This window comes from Rhinoderma darwinii, chromosome 6 (genome assembly GCF_050947455.1).
Source record: "Rhinoderma darwinii isolate aRhiDar2 chromosome 6, aRhiDar2.hap1, whole genome shotgun sequence".
Taxonomy (NCBI): domain Eukaryota; kingdom Metazoa; phylum Chordata; class Amphibia; order Anura; family Rhinodermatidae; genus Rhinoderma; species Rhinoderma darwinii.
Window position 1 is genome coordinate 24,774,102 of NC_134692.1, and position 19,196 is coordinate 24,793,297.

General features: G+C 39.9%; 1 protein-coding gene across 1 annotated transcript in view; it reads left to right on the forward strand.

Moving 5' to 3' along the window:
• The window catches only part of PKP4 (plakophilin 4), a 222,781-nt gene that overhangs the window by 184,452 nt on the left and 19,133 nt on the right, over window positions 1–19,196 (forward strand). The window contains exons 12-13 of the mRNA XM_075829313.1: window positions 15,196–15,379; window positions 16,727–16,844. Coding sequence (XP_075685428.1) covers window positions 15,196–15,379; window positions 16,727–16,844 — 302 coding nt within the window. The remainder of the gene's footprint in view (window positions 1–15,195; window positions 15,380–16,726; window positions 16,845–19,196) is intronic.

Here is a 19,196-nt window from a genome sequence, read left to right on the forward strand (position 1 = left end):
CAGCGCCGATCTGCTGCAATAGCAGATAATGGTTGCAAAATCTGGTGACAGAGCCTCTTTAAGAAAGAAATTCTAAGCCCCTTTCACCTTATGTCTATCAGTATCTAGATGGTCAATATTTGGAAACGGTTTTAGCTGTTCAATAGGTGTTGAAACGGAAAGGTCATCGGATGGTATCCATTACTGGCGGATTGCAACCAGCAGTATATGTACTGTATCATTTGAGGTACTCCTCTTTGCTTGTTCAGGGTACTATTTGCATCTGGGGGCAAATATAGTAAAATAGTAGGGTTTGTGGTGGTTTAGGTATAATAAGAGATCAGTGTAGCGAATGATCCTATACATCAGTATGAAATATGTCCCTTTCCATCTTTTGCATGTGACAGCCTTACGCACCAGTTCCTTTCTTCAAGTTCCAATTAGAGAAGTGTCTGGTACCATGAGACTAATCCAGCATATGGCGCAGTAGTAACTCCAAATTATAGCCCCTGATGTTCTGGATATTTAGTTCCCCCTCTGTCCTTTCTTACATTAATCTGCATAGTGCAATACGGGGTCTTTTTCCAGACCAGATAAATGTTATGAAAGCTGAATTTTAGCATGTAACATCAGAATATTATAAGCAGGAAGGAAGGAGTTGGTAAAGCAGTCTCCGGAAACTGAGCATTTTGATCAAATGACATTTCCCCGGAGGAGTCCATGGCAAACTGGTCTGTTTGTAAAGTCCTGAGGTAATCATTTATTAACTAAGGGTAATTCAAATTGTAAAGGGTGTTGGGTGTTCTCTCTATATTGATACCCAGATAGGTGATATAGCTGGACACTAGTTTGGTGCCAAGGCGAAATAAGGACACAGTTGGCTCAACTCCGGTATTTAACTTTGAAGCCTCGTTCTTCATTGTGTTTTTTTAGGAGGCGTTAATTCTACTTATTAGATTTGTACATTTGTTCATATAGAGAAGACTATGGAAAAAATGGCAGAAAAAAAACGCCATACCTAGAACATGCGGTGTCTTGGAAAAATCACCACTCACCCAAAAAACACACAAAAAGGCCAGAAAAACTGAAGCGATTTTTGTCTCCAAAAAATGCTAAATTTTTACAAAAAAAAAACTGAGTGAAACCACCCATGGAAATATTTATTTTGTAGCCTGAACATTTTCTGGTTAGATACGAGCTGAAATACTGAGGTAAGATGTGTGAGGGCATTCCACATGAGCATGGTAAAATCGTGAGCAAACAATACAAGTTTAACTTCCCTCTTCCCTACCATTATACCACTATACGGGTTCATATCTTCCAGCGATCTGGCTAAGGGTTACGGATCCAAATCAATCGGGAGTGGACGTGGGCATCCCTATCTCATCCCTTTTCCAGGGTGAAGAGGGCAGACACAATAACTGGAGTCGTGCACCACTACCCCCAGACCCTGCACTAGACATAACACAGCGTTTCAGTTATGCCCAGAAATTTCTTGTTTGGAGTTTTCACACAGGTTGTGCAGGGAAAAGTTGCAATGGTAGCAAATAGATAATTTTGCCAGATAATTCATTTTTGTCTGTGAGTGTATTAACGGTTGGCTTTTCCTTCTAAATTGCACTTTGTCCATGGCTACATGGATTATATTTTAGAGTTGTTTGGCTATGATCAGATTGATTTGACCACATGATCATAGAGAACCTAGCCCATTTCTAAAATTTCTGTGCGGATTCATTTTATAATGTATTTTTATAGGGTTTGGAGCTTCGTTTTTTTGGTACTAGTTCCCTGCTTCCCCTCACGCAGCCATAGAGTTAAATCTTAAAATTATATTTGCCGATAGTCCCCACTAGGGGGAGCTTAGTGAAGACATTTAATAATGAGTTTAATAGAAGCTGTATAAATCTGTATGTAGTGAGCTCCCCCTAGTGGTTACTGCAGAAAGCCAAAATTTTATCATTTAACTTTGCGGAGGGAAGCTGAGGATTTACAGCTCTAATGTAATGTTGTCAAAAATGTCCTATAGTTTTCCAGCTGCTCGTGTGTTTGTAGCCTTCCTTTTGTTATGGCGTTGCCAGCAGCTAAACCGTTGAGAGTTTTAGTAGCCAGACGTGCAGTAGTAAAGGCGAGGCCGTGGAATGAGTGCATGTGAGGTTTCAGTCATATCAAGTATCCATTGCGGTCCAAGGATGTGAAGTAGTTGTAGTATAGGGACACAAACGGTCACATTGGCCCACATGGGTTTACTTTTAGGGATTTTATATACCGTAATGGGAACACTTCTTCAAGCCAGAAGACATGTAGGTACGTTCAGGAAAGGGGCAAGTGTCTGTGAAGTCTCTGTAGTGTTGTCCCAAGAGGAATGAAAGCAAGCAGCATACTGGGATAAGTTTAATGTCCTGACCCATTTCCCTTTAAACAATGTTTTAGGGAATGATTATGGCATGGACAAGCACTGCGCTGCTGCCATCATATTTTAAACAAATTCAGTGCTTTTATGGAAAGATCGCTAGGCATAAGAACAAAGTGTCAGAGATCTCAAATGTTCTCCATTCTTCACTTACCTCCTCCTTCCGCTCTGTTCTGTCAAGTGCTTCAGAGCGTGCCTCGAATTATCCAAGAATCCTATACACCCGGAGTGGAGTACTGCAGCCCCCGCGAGCCTAGTAACAAGGGTCTCGCTCCGCACATGCTGGAGGAAGCCTATGATTGAAGTGTGTGGCACAGGCACCGGTGCCCTGTATCTTCTTACCCAAACATTATTCATCATCTTGGCAATAGTCATTATAATACCTCGGATAAATGTATGGCATCGCACACAGAATATCTACAAATCTACCACATACTAACCAGGACACCCTGCAGGTAGAGGGTTTCTTATTGCTGTTCCTTTTAATCAATGTAGATTGATTTTAACAGGTTTTTTATATATATATATATATATATATATATATATATATATATTTCAGCCTTCAGACCCATCTCCCTTTTTTTAACGGTCTAGCCCAAGTTTCACTACATATATTACGGTTTTCTTGTTCCCCTCCCCCACACACATTTCCCTCCATTTTTATCCCAAGGCTTCACAATTTCTCATGCCATGTTGCAATGTTTCCTAAATGCCGGGAGCTATAATGTGGAAAATTTGTATATGTTAGTTAAGACATGTAGCTTTATGTTTTTAATGGGGTCTTTGCATAATCAATATTTATCACCTATCAAGAGGTACCGCTGGGACCCCCACCAATCGCGAGAAAATGTTTACCTTGCCCTTCCTGGGAGCCCCATAGGACTGGCGCGGTAGTGCGCATGCTCGGCCACTGCTCCATTTATTTCTATGGGGCTGCCGAAGATGAATGTAGCTGTGGTCGGGCATGCGCACTACCGCTCCAGTACTATGAGGATTGGCAAGCTAAGCCTGTTCTCGTGCTCCGTGGGGGTCTCATCAGATATTTATTACCTATCCTTGTTATTTATCACCTGTGGATAGGTGATAAATGATTATAGGGAAAATGCTTTAAAAGGGGGGGTCACATACAAAATAAGCCCCAATACAAAATCTTCTACCGAGCCCTCCATCTACCATATTACATTTAATACTGATGTAGTCTTATATGGCTCAGGGGCCACTGGGCCCCATCATGCACCCCACAACTGCAACCTCTGCATCCCCTAATAATACCAAATATCTGTAGTGTTTATGATACAGAATTTAGATGGTCAATGAACGATATGACTAATAACATTTACAGCGCTACGGGATATGTTGGCGCTTTAAAAATAGTAGAAAATAGTCGTCAAGAACACGATCAGGCCAACCTCACATGTATAATCGTTGCCATAGAAGTGATTAAAGGGGTTGTCCACCGGGACAACCTGTGTCCATATGCCCTTTTAGACCACATGGATGTCGTTGAGGGTTGGTCTCCTGTCTGTACTTTTTAACCAAAGTGGAGAACCTCTAAAAAAAAATGTGATTGCGGATTTCTATAGTAGCAGTTCTATAAAGGTGCTCTTAATTTTTTTTTTCAACTTTTTTCATTACTTGTAGGCCGGTGTTTTAAACTAATACTTTAACCCCTTCCCGCTCCTTGACGTACTATTACGTCATGGCAGCTGTATCGTTCGCGCTCCATGCCGTAATAGTACGTCACGGGAGTAACGGCCGTTTCGGCCGTCCTCCCGACACATACAGGAGCTGTGACGCTGCTGTCTTGTTCAGCAGCTGTCACAGCTCCTACAGCGGGGACCGATCGCTGTGTCCCCGCTGATTAACCCCTTAAAAGCCGCGTTCTATAGAGATCGCGGCTTTTTAGGGGTTAAGCTGCCATCGCCGGCCTGCTACGCGACAGCGGCCGGCGATGGTGACTATGGCAACCGGACACCAAACAATGGCGTCCGGCTATGCCATAGACGGAAGCCTAGTGGGTCCTGACAACGTCAGGACCCACTATGCTTGCTGTCAGTGAGTAGCTGACAGTTCTAATACACTGCACTACGCATGTAGTGCAGTGTATTAGAATAGCGATCAGGGCCTCCTGCCCTCATGTCCCCTAGTGGGACAAAGTAATAAAGTAAAAAAAAAGTTAAAAAAAGATGTGTAAAAATAAGAAAATAAAAGATTTAAAAGTATTAAAAGTAAAAATCCCCCCTTTTCCCTTATCAGTCCTTTATTATTAATAAAAATATATAAACAAACAAATAAACTATACATAATTGGTATCGCCGCGTCCGTAACGGCCTGAACTACGAAATTATTTCATTATTTATCCCGCACGGTGAACGCCGTAAAATAAAATAATAATAAACCGAACCACAATCACAATTCTTTGGTCACTTCACCTCCCAAAAAATGGAATAAAAAGAGATCAAAAAGTCGCATGTACCTAAAAATGGTACTGATCGAAACTACAGTTCGTTACGCAAAAAATAAGTCCACGCACGGCTTTATTGATGGAAAAATAAAAACGTTCTGGCTCTTAGAATAAGGTAACACAAAAAGTGAGTGATTGTTTACAAAACGTATTTTATTGTGCAAACGCCATAAGACACAAAAAAAAACTATAAACATCTGGTATCGACGTAATCGTATCACCCCGCAGAATAAAGTGAATATGTCATTTATAGCGCACGGTGAACGCTGTAAAAAAAAAAAGAAAAAAAAACAATCGTACAATTGCTGTTTTTTAGTCACCACGCCACCTAAAAATAGAATAAAAACTGATCAAAAAGCCGCATGCACCCCAAGAAAACTACAATGGATTCCTCAAGGGGTCTAGTTTCCAAATTGGGGTCACTTTTGGGGGGTTCCCAATGTTTTGGCACCACAAGACCTCTTCAAACCGGACATGGTGCCTAATAAAAAAGAGGCTTCAAAATCCGCTAGGTCCTCCTTTGCTTCGGAGGCCGGTGCTTCAGTCCATTACCGCACGAGGGCCACATGTGGGATATTTCTCAAAATTGCAGAATCTGGGCAATAAGTATTGAGTTGCGTTTCTCTGATACATCCTTTTGTGTTATAAAAAAAATGGTATAAAGAGGATTTTCTGACAAAAAAAATATGTAAATTTCACCTCTACTTTGCTCTAAATTTTTGTGAAACACCTAAAGGGTTCATAAACTTTCTAAATGCTGTTGTGAATACTTTGAGGAGTCTAGTTTCTAAAATGGGGTATTTGATAGGGGTTTCTAATATATGGGCCCCTCAAAGCAACTTCAGACCTGAACTGGAACCTAAAAAAATAAATAAATGAGGCAATACTTCATTTCTTACATTATACTGATAATGAGCCGTGCCCACCCCGAGATGACCCCAGTTTTGACCGTTTGGATAAACGGAGACCCCTATTAGACCGTTCCAGTGCCCGGTTTTCCCAAGCATTCACCCCCGAGACGTGTATTTCTATTGATGAGTCCCTGGTACATTTTAAAGGGAGGGTTCAATTCCGCGAGTACCTGCCGGGTAAGAGGGCAAGGTATGGCGTGAAGATGTATAAGCTGTGCGAGAGTGTATCAGGGTATACCTACAGGTTTAGGATATATGAAGGAAAGGCCACCCCCAAAGCAGACTGCATCCTGGACTACAATAGGTACATGGGAGGGATGGACTTGTAAGATCAAGCCCTGAAGCCCTACAGCGCCATGCAGTGTGGTATAAGAAGCTAGCCGGGCACATCATACAGATGGCATTGTACAATGCGTACGTGCTACGTCGATGTGCAGGCCAGACGGGAACTTTCCTGGAATTTCAAGAGGTGATTATCAAGAACCTAATCTTTAGGGACCAAGAAGGGGGGGCACCCAGTACTTCTGGAAGCGAGCCCACACGCATCGTACCAGGGCGGCAACACTTTCCAGGAGAAGTTCCCCAAACTGGCAAGAAGGGAAAAAGTCAAAAGAGGTGCAAAGTCTGCTATAAGAGGGCGATAATGGATGACACAATATATCAATGTGACACGTGTCCCGAATAACCAGAGCTCTGTATGAAAGTGTTTTAAAATTTATCATACATCCCTTGATTTATAATTTACCCCAATTCTACTTACCCTGATGCACTCCGCACAGCTTATCCCCCATTATGTTTCCCTTCTGAGCCCTGCTGTGTGCCCAAACAGCTGATAACAGCCACATTGAGGGTATAGCCATACCCGGGAGAACCCACATTACAGTTTATGGGTTGTAAGTCTCCGGTCAAAATGCTCACTACACCTCTAGATGAATGCCTTAAGGGTGTAGTTTTTAAAACGGGGTCACTTCTTGCGGGTTTCAACTGTACTGGTACCTCAGGGGCTTCTGCATACATGACTTCGCACTAGAAAATCCCCAGTAGGCCAAATGGTGGTCCTTTCCTTCTGAGCCCTCCCATGGGCCCAAACGGCAGTTTATCACACCAAATGGGGTATTGCGGCACTCAGAACAAATTGCGCAACAGAATGGGGTATTTTGTTTCTTGTGAAAATAAGAAATTTTCAGCCAAAACTACATATTATTTGAAAAAAATTATTTTGTTTTCATTCCCAGCCCAATTCAAATAAGTTCTGTGAAAAAACTATGGGGTCAAAATGGTCACAACACCCATAAATGAATTCCTTGAGGGGTGTAGTTTCCAAAATGGGGTCATTTGTGGTTGGTTTCTATTGCTTTGATACCTCTGGGGCTCTGCAAATGCGACATGGCACCCGAAAACCAAACCAGCAAAATCTGTACTCCAAAGAACACACAGCGCTCATTTCCTTCTGAGCCCTCCCATGGGCCCAAACGGCAGTTTATCACCACAAATGGGGTATTGCCGCACTCAGGACAAATTGGGCAACAAAATGGAGTATTTTATTTCTTGTGAAAATAAGAATTTTTGAGCTAAAATGACATATTATTGGAAAAAATATATATTTTTTAAATTCCCAGCCCAATTCAAATAAGTTCTGTGAAGAAACTATGGAGTCTAAATGGTCACATTACCCATAAATGAATTCCTTGAGGGGTGTAGTTTCCAAAATGGGGTCACTTCTGGTGGGTTTCCATTGCTTTGATACCTCTGGGGCTCTGCAAATGCGACATGGCACCCGAAAACCAAACCAGCAAAATCTGCACTCCAAAGAACACACAGCGCTCCTTCCCTTCTGAGGCCTCCCATGGGCCCAAACGGCAGTTTATTGCCACAAATGGGGTATTGATGCACTCAGGAGAAATTGGGCAACAAAATTGAGTATTTTGTTCCCTGTGAAAATAAGAAATTTTGGTAAAAAATTACATCTTATTGGAAAAAATGTCATTTTTTTAATGTCACAGCCCAATTGAAATAGGTGCTGTGAAAAAACAGTGTGGTCAAAATGCTAACAACAACCATAAATGAATTCCTTGAGGGGTGTAGTTTCCAAAATGGGGTCACTTTTGGTGGGTTTCCATTGCTTTGATACCTCTGAGGCTCTGCAAATGCGACATGGCACCCGAAAACCAATCCAGCAAAATCTGGACTCCAACAAACATATAGCGCTCCTTTCCTTCTGAGCCCTCCCATGGGCCCAAACGGCAGTTTATCACCACAAATGGGGTATTGCCACACTAAGGACAAATTGGGCAACAAAAAGGGGTATTTTGTTCCCTGTGAAAATAAGAAATTTTGATCACAAATGACATTTTATTGTAAAAAATTACATTTTTTTCATTTCAGAGCCCAATTCAAATACGTGCTGTGAAAAAACTGTGCGGTCAAAATGGTAACAACAACCCTAAATGAATTCCTTGAGGGGTGTAGTTTCCAAAATGGGGTCACTATTGGGGGATTCCTACTGTTTTGACACCTCAACACCTCTTCAAACCTGGCATGCTGCCTAAAATATATTCTAATAAAAAAGAGGACTCAAAATGCACTAGGTGCTTCTTTGATTCTAGGGCTTGTGTTTTAGTCCATGAGCGCAGTAGGGCCACATGTGGGACATTTCTAAAAACTGCAGAATCTGGACAATACATATTTAGTAGTGTTTCTCTGGTAAAACCTTCTGTGTTACAGAAAAAAAATGAATAAAATTGAAATTCAGCAAGAAAAATGAAATTTGCAAATTTCACCTCCACTTTGCTTTAATTCTTGTGAAATGCCTGAAGGGTTAAAAAACTTTATAATTGCTGTTTGGAATACTTTGAGGGGTCTAGTTTTTAAAATGGGGTGTTTTATCAGGGTTTCTAATACATAGGCCCCTCAAAGCCACTTCAGAACTCAAGAGGTACCTTAAAAAAAAGGCTTTTGAAATTTTCTTAAAAATATAAGAAATTGCTGTTTATGTTCTAAGCATTGTAACGTAACGTCCAAGAAAAATAAAATAATGTTCAAAAAACGATGCCAATCTAAAGTAGACATATGGGAAATGTGAACTAGTAACTATTTTGGGTGGTATAACCGTCTGTTTTACAAGCAGATGCATTTAAATTCTGAAAAATGCAATTTTTTCCAAATTTTCACCAATAAACACTGAATATATCGACCAAATTTTACCACGAACATGAAGCCCAATGTGTCACGAGAAAACAATCTCAGAATCGCTTGGGTAGGTTTAAGCATTCCGACGTTATTACCACATAAAGTGAAATATGTCAGATTTGAAAAATGGGCTCTGAGCCTTAAGGCCCAAACTAGGCTGCGTCCTTAAGGGGTTAAGATGTGAATCAGGCCTAAGTATTGATGCACTGCCAATGTTCTTGGCCTGTTGTCACTTCACTTGGAAGGAATATAAATGTGATCCTTTGTGAGGACGGAGCCACAGTGACTACGCTGGAAGATATATAAGCTTATTCTTTGTTTAGTTCAATGGAACGGTCACCATTTAAGTTTTAAGTGCCGCTCCTGGCTTCAGGTAGGAACATTATGTCATTGTTTCACATGGGTGAAAATCATCAAAGAAGCTTTTTACGACTTGGCTGACTTCTATGCGGCAGTGATTTTTACATTACCACCTTTGACAAAGCAGAACAAGGAGCACATTCTGTTTTTGGCACCTCCTCTTTAATATCTCACCTTTTTGGCTGGTCACCCGCAATGCCGAAGCCTTATTATTATATTCCTCAAGTGCTAATATGTAAAGAGCCGGTGCATTAGTGAAATAACCCGCCGTCTGCAGCAGTCGAGTGATTTCAGCTTTGTAACAAAAGGCTATTACAAAACGGAGTTGATCGTCTGATCCGAAAATGAGATTTAGCGATTATATTGTTTTTGTTTGCATGAAAACGGCTGCACTTTAGATATTGCCTCCGCTTAACATGTCTATGAATAGAACTGATTCCTAAATTCATTCAGGACAAGACTTGTACTCTCTACGCATTCGTGTTAAAAAATGTTTTTCATAATGATAATTTTCTTTGGATACGTGGGCCTCATTTATACAAACGAAGAGAAATATTAGACTTGTTGCCCATAGCAACCACAGTGCAGCATTCATTTTTTCAGAGCAGTCTAAAAAATAAATAAAAGCAGGGTTCTCATTGGCTGTTATGGACGACCAAGCTTGTTTTTTTATTAAATAGTTTTATGAATCTCCCCGCTGTGTTTACAATTGGACCATTGCCTAGCAACAGGTGCCATAGACAGCAAGTGACTACACTTGCTGCTGTGGAGACTGGCATAGTCATCTAGCAGTGTGTATTGATGCTCCTCCATCACTATTGGTCCCAAGGTTTCTCCAAGAAACGTGACCCCCTGGTCCACAGTGCAGGAGAGAGGAATTTAAGCGGTTCTCCAGGATAATTTCCACAGAAACAACGCCACTTTTGCCCATGAACTGTGTCTTGTATTGAAGCTTATGGGATGAGCTGTAGTACCGGACACAATCCGTGGACAGGAGTGGCGCTATTCCTGGACAAAAAAAAAACCGCTTTTATTTCTTATTCTTGACAACCCCTTTTAAGAATATAATTTTTTCTTACTTATATACATTTAGAGGCTATTGTACTTTGTGGATTTAAGTGAAAGATCCTGGTGACCGGGTTCCTTTTAAAGGATCCTACACTTTCTAAAAAATTATACCTCAGAGGCTGATGAGAGAAAACGAAAAGCACGGCGCCACATAGTGCAGGTAAACCAGGTATGAGGTAGGAGATAAGAAGAGCAATACTAACCTGGTAACAGGTGATCGAAAGCAATGGAGAACTAAAGGTGCTGCTGCTTGCTGGCAGGACTCGAGACCGGTAATTCAGATGAAAGACCGCAAGGATGTGCTGGATAATGCAGGAAAAAAAAAGAGAGTCTCCGCGGGCGCTGCTGCACTTCAATGGGACCAGAGGGACACAAAAGTTTGAAATGATGAAAGGTGATGTCCAAGAGAATGAATGATAAAATAGGATTTATTGGTAATATGACTACGCGTTTCAATGCCGCACCGGCATCTTCATCAGGTCATAAAAGAACATACAAAATTCACTGTTTAAATAGCAATGTCAGTGTTGAAAAAACCCGCCAATGTGAACGAGGTCAAAGTGTTCAAGTGACGTCATAGTTCAAAGGTTAAAAGATCGAATATTCGCAAAAACACTAAAGAATAAAACATATAGAAGAACAAACAATCGATTGCAATGCTAGAAAAGGAAGGATATAAAATGTACAAAAGAGTAAAATCAATATGGTAAAAACCATAGGGAATACAGCACGGCATATATCGCATCCAAAAGGATGCTGGAACGGAACAAAAAAAGGCTGCCCCGGGGTAACAGAATTACCACAGAAAATAGTGCAAACAAATATAAACCACAGATACAATGTGTGGTTTAGAGATCTAACATTTAGGTGCAAAACATTTGGAATGAACGCCTTTATATCGGCACTGATAGAACAAAAACCAATATACATGAAAATAACTGTATATATAAGGAACAGTAGTCAGAGGTAAAAATAAACTTTAGACATGGTCAACAGCCAAAAATATAAAGTATGAAGATAAATATATACAACAATATGCATGGTATGATAAAAATAATAAAAAATAAATACAGAAACAGTGGATGAAAAAAAGAGCTGCATCGGCACTAGAGAAAATGAAACAGAATATCATATAATAGGAATTCACAATAAAAAATTATATTATAAAGGTCTAAAAATCCACATATTAACATACCTATCAAAACATGTCAGAGAAGTAACAGGAAAAAAACCCTCATAGACTCATACGGACGACGTCGGCAAAGCCGGCAAATTGTAATTAATGGCACAACGAAATTGAGAGCTGGCGATATGTCATGAGTAAAATTAAAATGCAAAACAAAACTAAAAGTGTATCTGGGAAGGGGAGCACCAATTATCCATTCGAAAATAACAAGGAACGTATTAAAAAAGCTATGTATAGTATAATTGTATCTGTGGTTTATATTTGTTTGCACTATTTTCTGTGGTAATTCTGTTACCCCGGGGCAGCCTTTTTTTGTTCCGTTCCAGCATCCTTTTGGATGCGATATATGCCGTGCTGTATTCCCTATGGTTTTTACCATATTGATTTTACTCTTTTGTACATTTTATATCCTTCCTTTTCTAGCATTGCAATCGATTGTTTGTTCTTCTATATGTTTTATTCTTTAGTGTTTTTGCGAATATTCGATCTTTTAACCTTTGAACTATGACGTCACTTGAACACTTTGACCTCGTTCACATTGGCGGGTTTTTTCAACACTGACATTGCTATTTAAACAGTGAATTTTGTATGTTCTTTTATGACCTGATGAAGATGCCGGTGCGGCATTGAAACGCGTAGTCATATTACCAATAAATCCTATTTTATCATTCATTCTCTTGGACATCACCTTTCATCATTTCAAACTTTTGTGTCCCTCTGGTCCCATTGAAGTGCAGCAGCGCCTGCGGAGAGACTCTCTTTTTTTTTCCTGCATTATCCAGTACCTCAGAGGCTGAAATCGGAATAAGGTGCAGCCAAATAAAAGATGTGCCTATTCCTGATTTTCTGTACCTAGGCTCACAGGATCGACCTATGTTATGGAATCCGAATCCCTCCACATAGGAAAGCTTTTTCTGGTCATCCGGCCGTTGCTGTAGAGAGGGAAGATAGCTTCCGGCGATCACTGGTATTGTATAGTAAAGAACCCCTTTTCATTTTCTCTCCTTTTATGTGAAAGTTTCTACATCTATCCTCCTTTATGAAAACATTGGAAGTAATTAATTCAGTCAAAACTTCTAGCGTAGCACAGTAATAAGCAAGGCCATATGGAAGACGCGTGTGTTCTGCATTGATAATCCACTATAGAAGTCCTTTACAACAGTTTTGTATTAAATATCTGGAGACCACAGTTGTCTCCTCTGATTAAGAAAGTATTACTTGTCTGACGAACACAAAGAAGAAAATCCTCGCAGGGCAGATGTTAAGTGAAGATTTTAATAATTTGTCCGTCAAATACGATGACACATTGCAGAGAAATGAGGTGGCGTTCTCAAGATGACGTGGTGAAGCTAAACCTGCTAAGCCCTTTGTACAATACTATCAAGGTCACATACAATAAGTAAGACATACAGGCATTTAGAAAAGGAGGTATGGTAGGTTTTTAAGGTATGCCATTTATATCTATAGAACAACATGTAGAGGTGTCCCTCAAGATATTAAAACACCATGAAAAAATAAGTTACCTAGTTTTTCACTACAAAGTTGCTATATGTCAAGGACTTGATTGGATTCAGTGTAAAAGGGGAGGAGAGAGAAGGGACTGTGCATTTCTATGAAGCTTTGGTGACTTTGTGATATAATTATAGCTCCATCGCAGCTAAAAATGGCTACTGTAACTTGGCAATCTCTGGGACCCAGCTACGGTCCAGTTAGGGACAGAACTGGGGGACATTGGTAGGAAAAAACACAGCACATAGGTCACTCCACTTGTTCTGGAACATCATGAGATCTTTTTAAATGTATTGTCCCCGGAACTACAGACATCTTTGATATGGAAAATATGTTAGCGGTGGAGTTTATAAAAGTTTCAGACTGCAATTTTCATTCCTTCATTCATTATTAGACTCCCTGATATGCAGTTTACAACCTGCTCTAACTTTTCTCTCGTGGACATGGGTCCTTCCTAGTAATAAATGCAGAATGTGAGTTCTCTGACTCCAGGATGATGCTGCCTCTAGATCTTATGTATTAGCACAGCCTCATCCCTGTAGTGCTTTCTCCATCCACTGATAGCCTGGGTGATTTTCCCCTCTGCTTTCCTCCCGATCTTCACTCTGATACTGACATATTGTGTGATCTGCCCTCTCTAAACACTTTGATGCTTCCCCCCTCTCCATACTCTGATCTGCCATGTACAACCTCTTCCCTGCTGCTATCTCTAACGGGGAGAGAAGGGAGGGAGGAGAGCGGATAATATCCGCCTCTAACAGAAGAATCTATCTCAGAATTAGCATCTTAGCTGGCTATGTAGAGGAGTTGAAAAGACTCTACAGAAAATAAAACTATTTATAAAGTTGCTTAATTTTGCATTTAGAAAGCAAATGCACAATAACAAAAAAAAACAATTCAAGTGCAAAGGTGTCCATAGCCTTTAATGTGTACACGTTTCAGCACCATCTGCTCTTGAGTGGATAAGTGACTGGTTCCTTACACCCTAAAAACCTTACGTTCTACTCTTTGCTGTTTTTGTATCTCCCATAGAGCTGTTAGAGCGGCAGCCCATATGCTTGACTGCCACTCCATACAACTACTCTTCATTGCAGATATGCTGGTCAGGAAGAACGGACTGAGATCTGCTATATCAGCGATCGTGGGGTCCCAGCACATCTCATAATTAAATGATCTCATCACAGACCTGTCCAGTCCCATTGATGCCAGATTAAAGGAATTTTACTGTGATCATTTTTGTATAGCTGGAAGTTGGGTTTCCAGAATGATTTCTAATAGAGGGCTCAAAGTAGCTTAGTCCGAAACTGAATATAAATGCTGATATCACACTTGAAATTCCTATCCACAGGCCACATGATCTCATGGTGCATATTCATCATTTTTTTATGAATAAGTCTCCTCTTGACCCTTTCTGCAGTCTCTGGATAATCTGTCCATCAAGTTTTCACTAAAATGCTTGTTAAGTAATATGACCGTATTTGTCATTGTACAGTTTACATATAGAATTAGTCTACCTAAATAGCTCTGTAAATACCTTTAGATTACTTATCTTGTCCTGTTCCTGAGTTACAGCCTTTTATTATAGCCCAGAACTATGACAACCCTGCTGGTTACATTTGGAAACAGTCAGCAAGATTGCAAAGACACACCCCTAACATAATAGCAGAGCTCCTACAATGCAAGGGGGAGGTTTGTGTTCTTACATCAGCTTACACATCCTAGAATGCACTTACTGTATAGACACTATACAAGCAGGTAGTTCTGTGAGATTTCCACTCTGAAGTCTGCAGTATTCTGAATACAGCTCTGGACTATAATACAGGCTGTAACTCGAGATCAATACTAGATAAGTAAAGCAATACATTTTCAAAGATTATTTCTATATGGAAACTGTAACTGGTGTTTCGAGGTTATGCCATAACTCTATTAACAGAGTTCTTATATCAAAATGACGGTGCTTATGCTTCAAAGTAATACGTTCTGTGGTCGAGTAATGTCAGAACACGTACAACAAAGGAAATACTGCCGTGTCAAGACTGCCGCTGCCATTAATAACGTAGAGGAATGTTCTGTATTCTCCTCAGCAGTGTTTTATGGAGTCTCTGCTCTGTTCTTCCAGGAGTTCTGTGGAACTTATCATCCTGCGATGCTGTGAAGATGATTATTATCCGCGATGCTCTGTCTCCGCTCACAAACACTGTGATCGTTCCACATTCCGGACTGAATAATTCCTCCTTTGACGACGATCACAAAATGAAATTCCAGTCCTCGTCGGTTCTACGCAATACCACTGGCTGCATGAGGTAATAATACGATTTACAGGTTTTACGGAGCAGGAAATAATATTCAAAGGTGGAGATTGGAACTTTTTGGGCCATTTTTAGCAAAAACAATTTTCAAAAAGTAGTATACATAGAAGTAATAAAATGTGTTCATTACCAAAGGTTTTCCTTTTACCTATCTTACTTATTTACTTATCTTTACCTAGCCGCTAGGTGAAGATTGACCACATTGAGAGTCTAATGAATAGTTGGGTCCAATATTTGTATAATCCACAAAATTGTTACATACATTATGGGTGTATATGGTGGGTAAATAACTTTTTTTTTAATGTATTTATTTCTTTTTTGCGCGTTTTAAAAGTGTATTTAACAAACACTTAAAAATGACCCCACCCTTGGTCAACATTTTAAAATCATTATGGAGTAATGTTTCCTGGTGTCCTCCAGTTGTGCCCCTCTGCTGTGGATCCACAGTTTTAGGGTCCCCTCTATGCTGTAGTGCTTCTGAGACTGAGTCTAAGACACTCCCACTGTTCTCGGATTGGCCAGAGATGCTCATGTGCGCAGTTCTGTCCAATCCATAAACAGAGGGAGTGTTTAGATTAAGAAGCGCTGTGGCTATTTTGAGACAACACAGAGGGGACCCTAAAACAATAGACCACAGCATAGGGGGCAACTGGAGGTCACCAGGTAATATTACTCCATATACCCCATCACATAATTTTGTCCTGGGACCGGAGCGATGCTTTAAGTCTATATATTTAACCTGAAAATGCATGCTGATATCCAATAAGTATGCATCATAGCAGGTATATATGTGTATAGGTATATAGATAAATATATATACTTACATAAACCTATATACTGTACTATTGTGTTGTGTCTGATAAATGTTGTCTGCCCAGTTATGAATCAATATAGGAGTGAGAGGTAATTTCCTGTACTGTCCAGACTTTCTCACAACCCGTGTAGTAAAAGTAATGGCGGCCATAATAGTTGTCATGCCATTTTTGGAGAAACATAAATAATTGACGGGGGTTTCAGGGAACGAAATAGTATAGCTCTGTTCACAGTAACGTCATGGCATAACCATGACGGCTATGCAGGATCCATTTTCAAGAGAGATCGGCAAACTCTGAGGGACCCCATAGCCTATGATGGGATCCGTTAGGTTTCTCAGTATTTATGAAGCGAGAAACCCTGCAGACTATTCTGGCCCTCATTTTAATGTATCAACTTTATCCTGACTTATAGATTTTGCAGAACAGAAATTTTAACATAGGCTCCCTGATGTTGTATTTGACCCCGGTCAGAAGGTAGTTTTATTGACGGCTCTTATTTTCTTAAATCATGCTTTTGTTCCTCCAGAAATCTGAGTTCAGCGGGGGAAGAGGCACGCAAGCAGATGAGATATTGTGAAGGCTTGGTAGACTCCCTCCTCTTCGTGATTCAAACCTGCGTGAACACGTCGGATTTTGACAGCAAGGTATTTTATATTTATTCCTGGGGTAATAACACATTTTACACAGTCTTGTTTACTATGCATTAAGCAATTGCTTTTCTGAAAACCTCAGCCACAGGCAATTTCCTCCTGTCTGTGAGCTTAGTGGTAAAAGATATTTCAGGAATGGAGTTTGCTTTCCTTGTCCCTGGTAATACAACAGTTAAATCTGAATCCATGCCTCCTGTTGCTGCTTTCTTCGAGCGCTCTGATCAATGAGTCCATTATGGCACGCTCATGTGGTCTGAAAACTGTCAGCTCTGCGGGAGGTGTCATACTTTCGCAGATGCCCAGATTTTAGGTAAACACAATATTCACACTTCATTGTGTCCATGCAACTCTATTTTAAAAGTGACTATTTAATTGTCTTAATATACTAGAAATTATATACTGCGCCAAAAACCCGGTGCACCTTGTAAGATTTAAGTGTTTCTTAACTACATTCATTTATCTAACCCAAGAGTTTAGCCAGGGGGCTAGCGTGGCAATTCCTGGGTGATATAGGGGCCACCAATGAGAGGCCAGCAGACAGTCGTGCAAGATTTGTCAGGTAGTAATTTTTTTTTTTCCTCTTTTTTTTTAATTTTTTTTTCCCATTATATATAACATTTGACGTTTATGGCTGCTTTTAGATTAGACCATCTGTATGGTACCCTACCAAAGCTGAAGAAGTCAGCCCCATCCTGTATAGAAGTATGTCATGTGAAAACCACCCTCAAATGGTGCAACAAAAAAAAGAGAAAAACCTTGAAAGGGCTGAGAGAGGGAAGGGCCGGATGAGTCGAGTTTTTATTTTATTTTTTTTAATTTATTTTTTAGTGGCCTGGAATTAAAAGCTTTAAAGACTCAGAATTAGTAGTTTATATGCTGAACGATTTTAAATTTAGGAAATTGTTTACTAGACTTAATTTTGCCCCTTAGTGCAACATTATTCTAGACATAATAGGATATTGCATTTTGATTGCGATGTGTGATCCCAGCCTTATTTAAACATTTGTCTTATGTTGGTATCCTGAACATTCCCTCTATATGAACCTTTCATATGTGCTGTTTTAATGTAGTTTTTGAGACCAATGCCAGGTGTGAGTCATAAAGGGAGGGGAAGTAAATAGGAAAGATTCTACTTCTCACTTTGAATTTACTCCTTGATGTGGCTTCAAAAATTGCATTAGTATAGCACGTGTAAAAGTACCCGTATTGCCTATTTTTTTTTTAAATATAATTGGACTCTTTTAGCTAATTGTGCATAAACAATAGATCTCTCACCAACACATGCACTGTGTGTGAGCAGACACATGACCTGCCATACACATTACCTTGAGAGGGCCCTTTTTCAGACTTGGCATCATTAAGGCAGAGTGTAACCGTTATCATGTAGGGAAACAAATGACCCCCAACTGTGCCACCCACTAGATATGGCCAATGTTAATATATATATATATATATATATATATATATATATATACATATATATATATGTGTGTGTGTGTACATTCACAGACCCAAATATCTTCATTAAACAAACCACAGTGACTGCAATAGATTAATCAATACTATAGTTTGCTTATAATCTTATCCAGAGTGCATTGCAGCCATTTTTTTGGCCGAGCTGAACATTTTATTTAGCTGGTAAGATAGGCCGAAAGGTGCAGGGCCTTAAAGTGGAGGTTGGAATCTGCTTTTTGGGTTTTAGAATATCATTTGTGCAGTACATGAAGTCACTGCAAATACTTGATACATTTTATTGGGCACCATGCCTTATTTTATATACTTAGTTTTCATGTTTTTACCCTACTAGGGTACTTAATGGTTCCATTAAACAAGTCTGCCTCCCTAATGCACCATAATGTGCTATACATTTTAGTGGTATATTGTTCCGTAATGTGTGATCAGATGTTACAAATCTGCATGGAAATACGGATCTTGAGACTTATCAACCTGTTACCATGCAGTCAGAGAGAACGGTACATCGGAGTATCAGGTCCTTGTCATAGGCTGAGGTAAGAGAAGTGCACACAAAGGACCCTTGATAAGTAATACATTAGTGTATTGTACACAGGATGACCATAATAAACCAGATTGTAAATGGAGTTATAATCTTTTTTTCATTATTCTTTTATGAAAAACTCTTAAAGAATTGGAAGTTTTTGCTCATTGCCAACTTATTCGGTCAGAGCTGTCTTTTTGCAACTAAAATAATTAAAACTGTATCTGGTTGCCATTGTTGGCACATTCACTTTTTTCTCTTCACTTGACTTTATAAATGAGCCTACAGCTGATCATAGACCCTCCCCCGGAACGGCTGCTAAAATATTGTGTGGTCCGTAGTTCTCAATG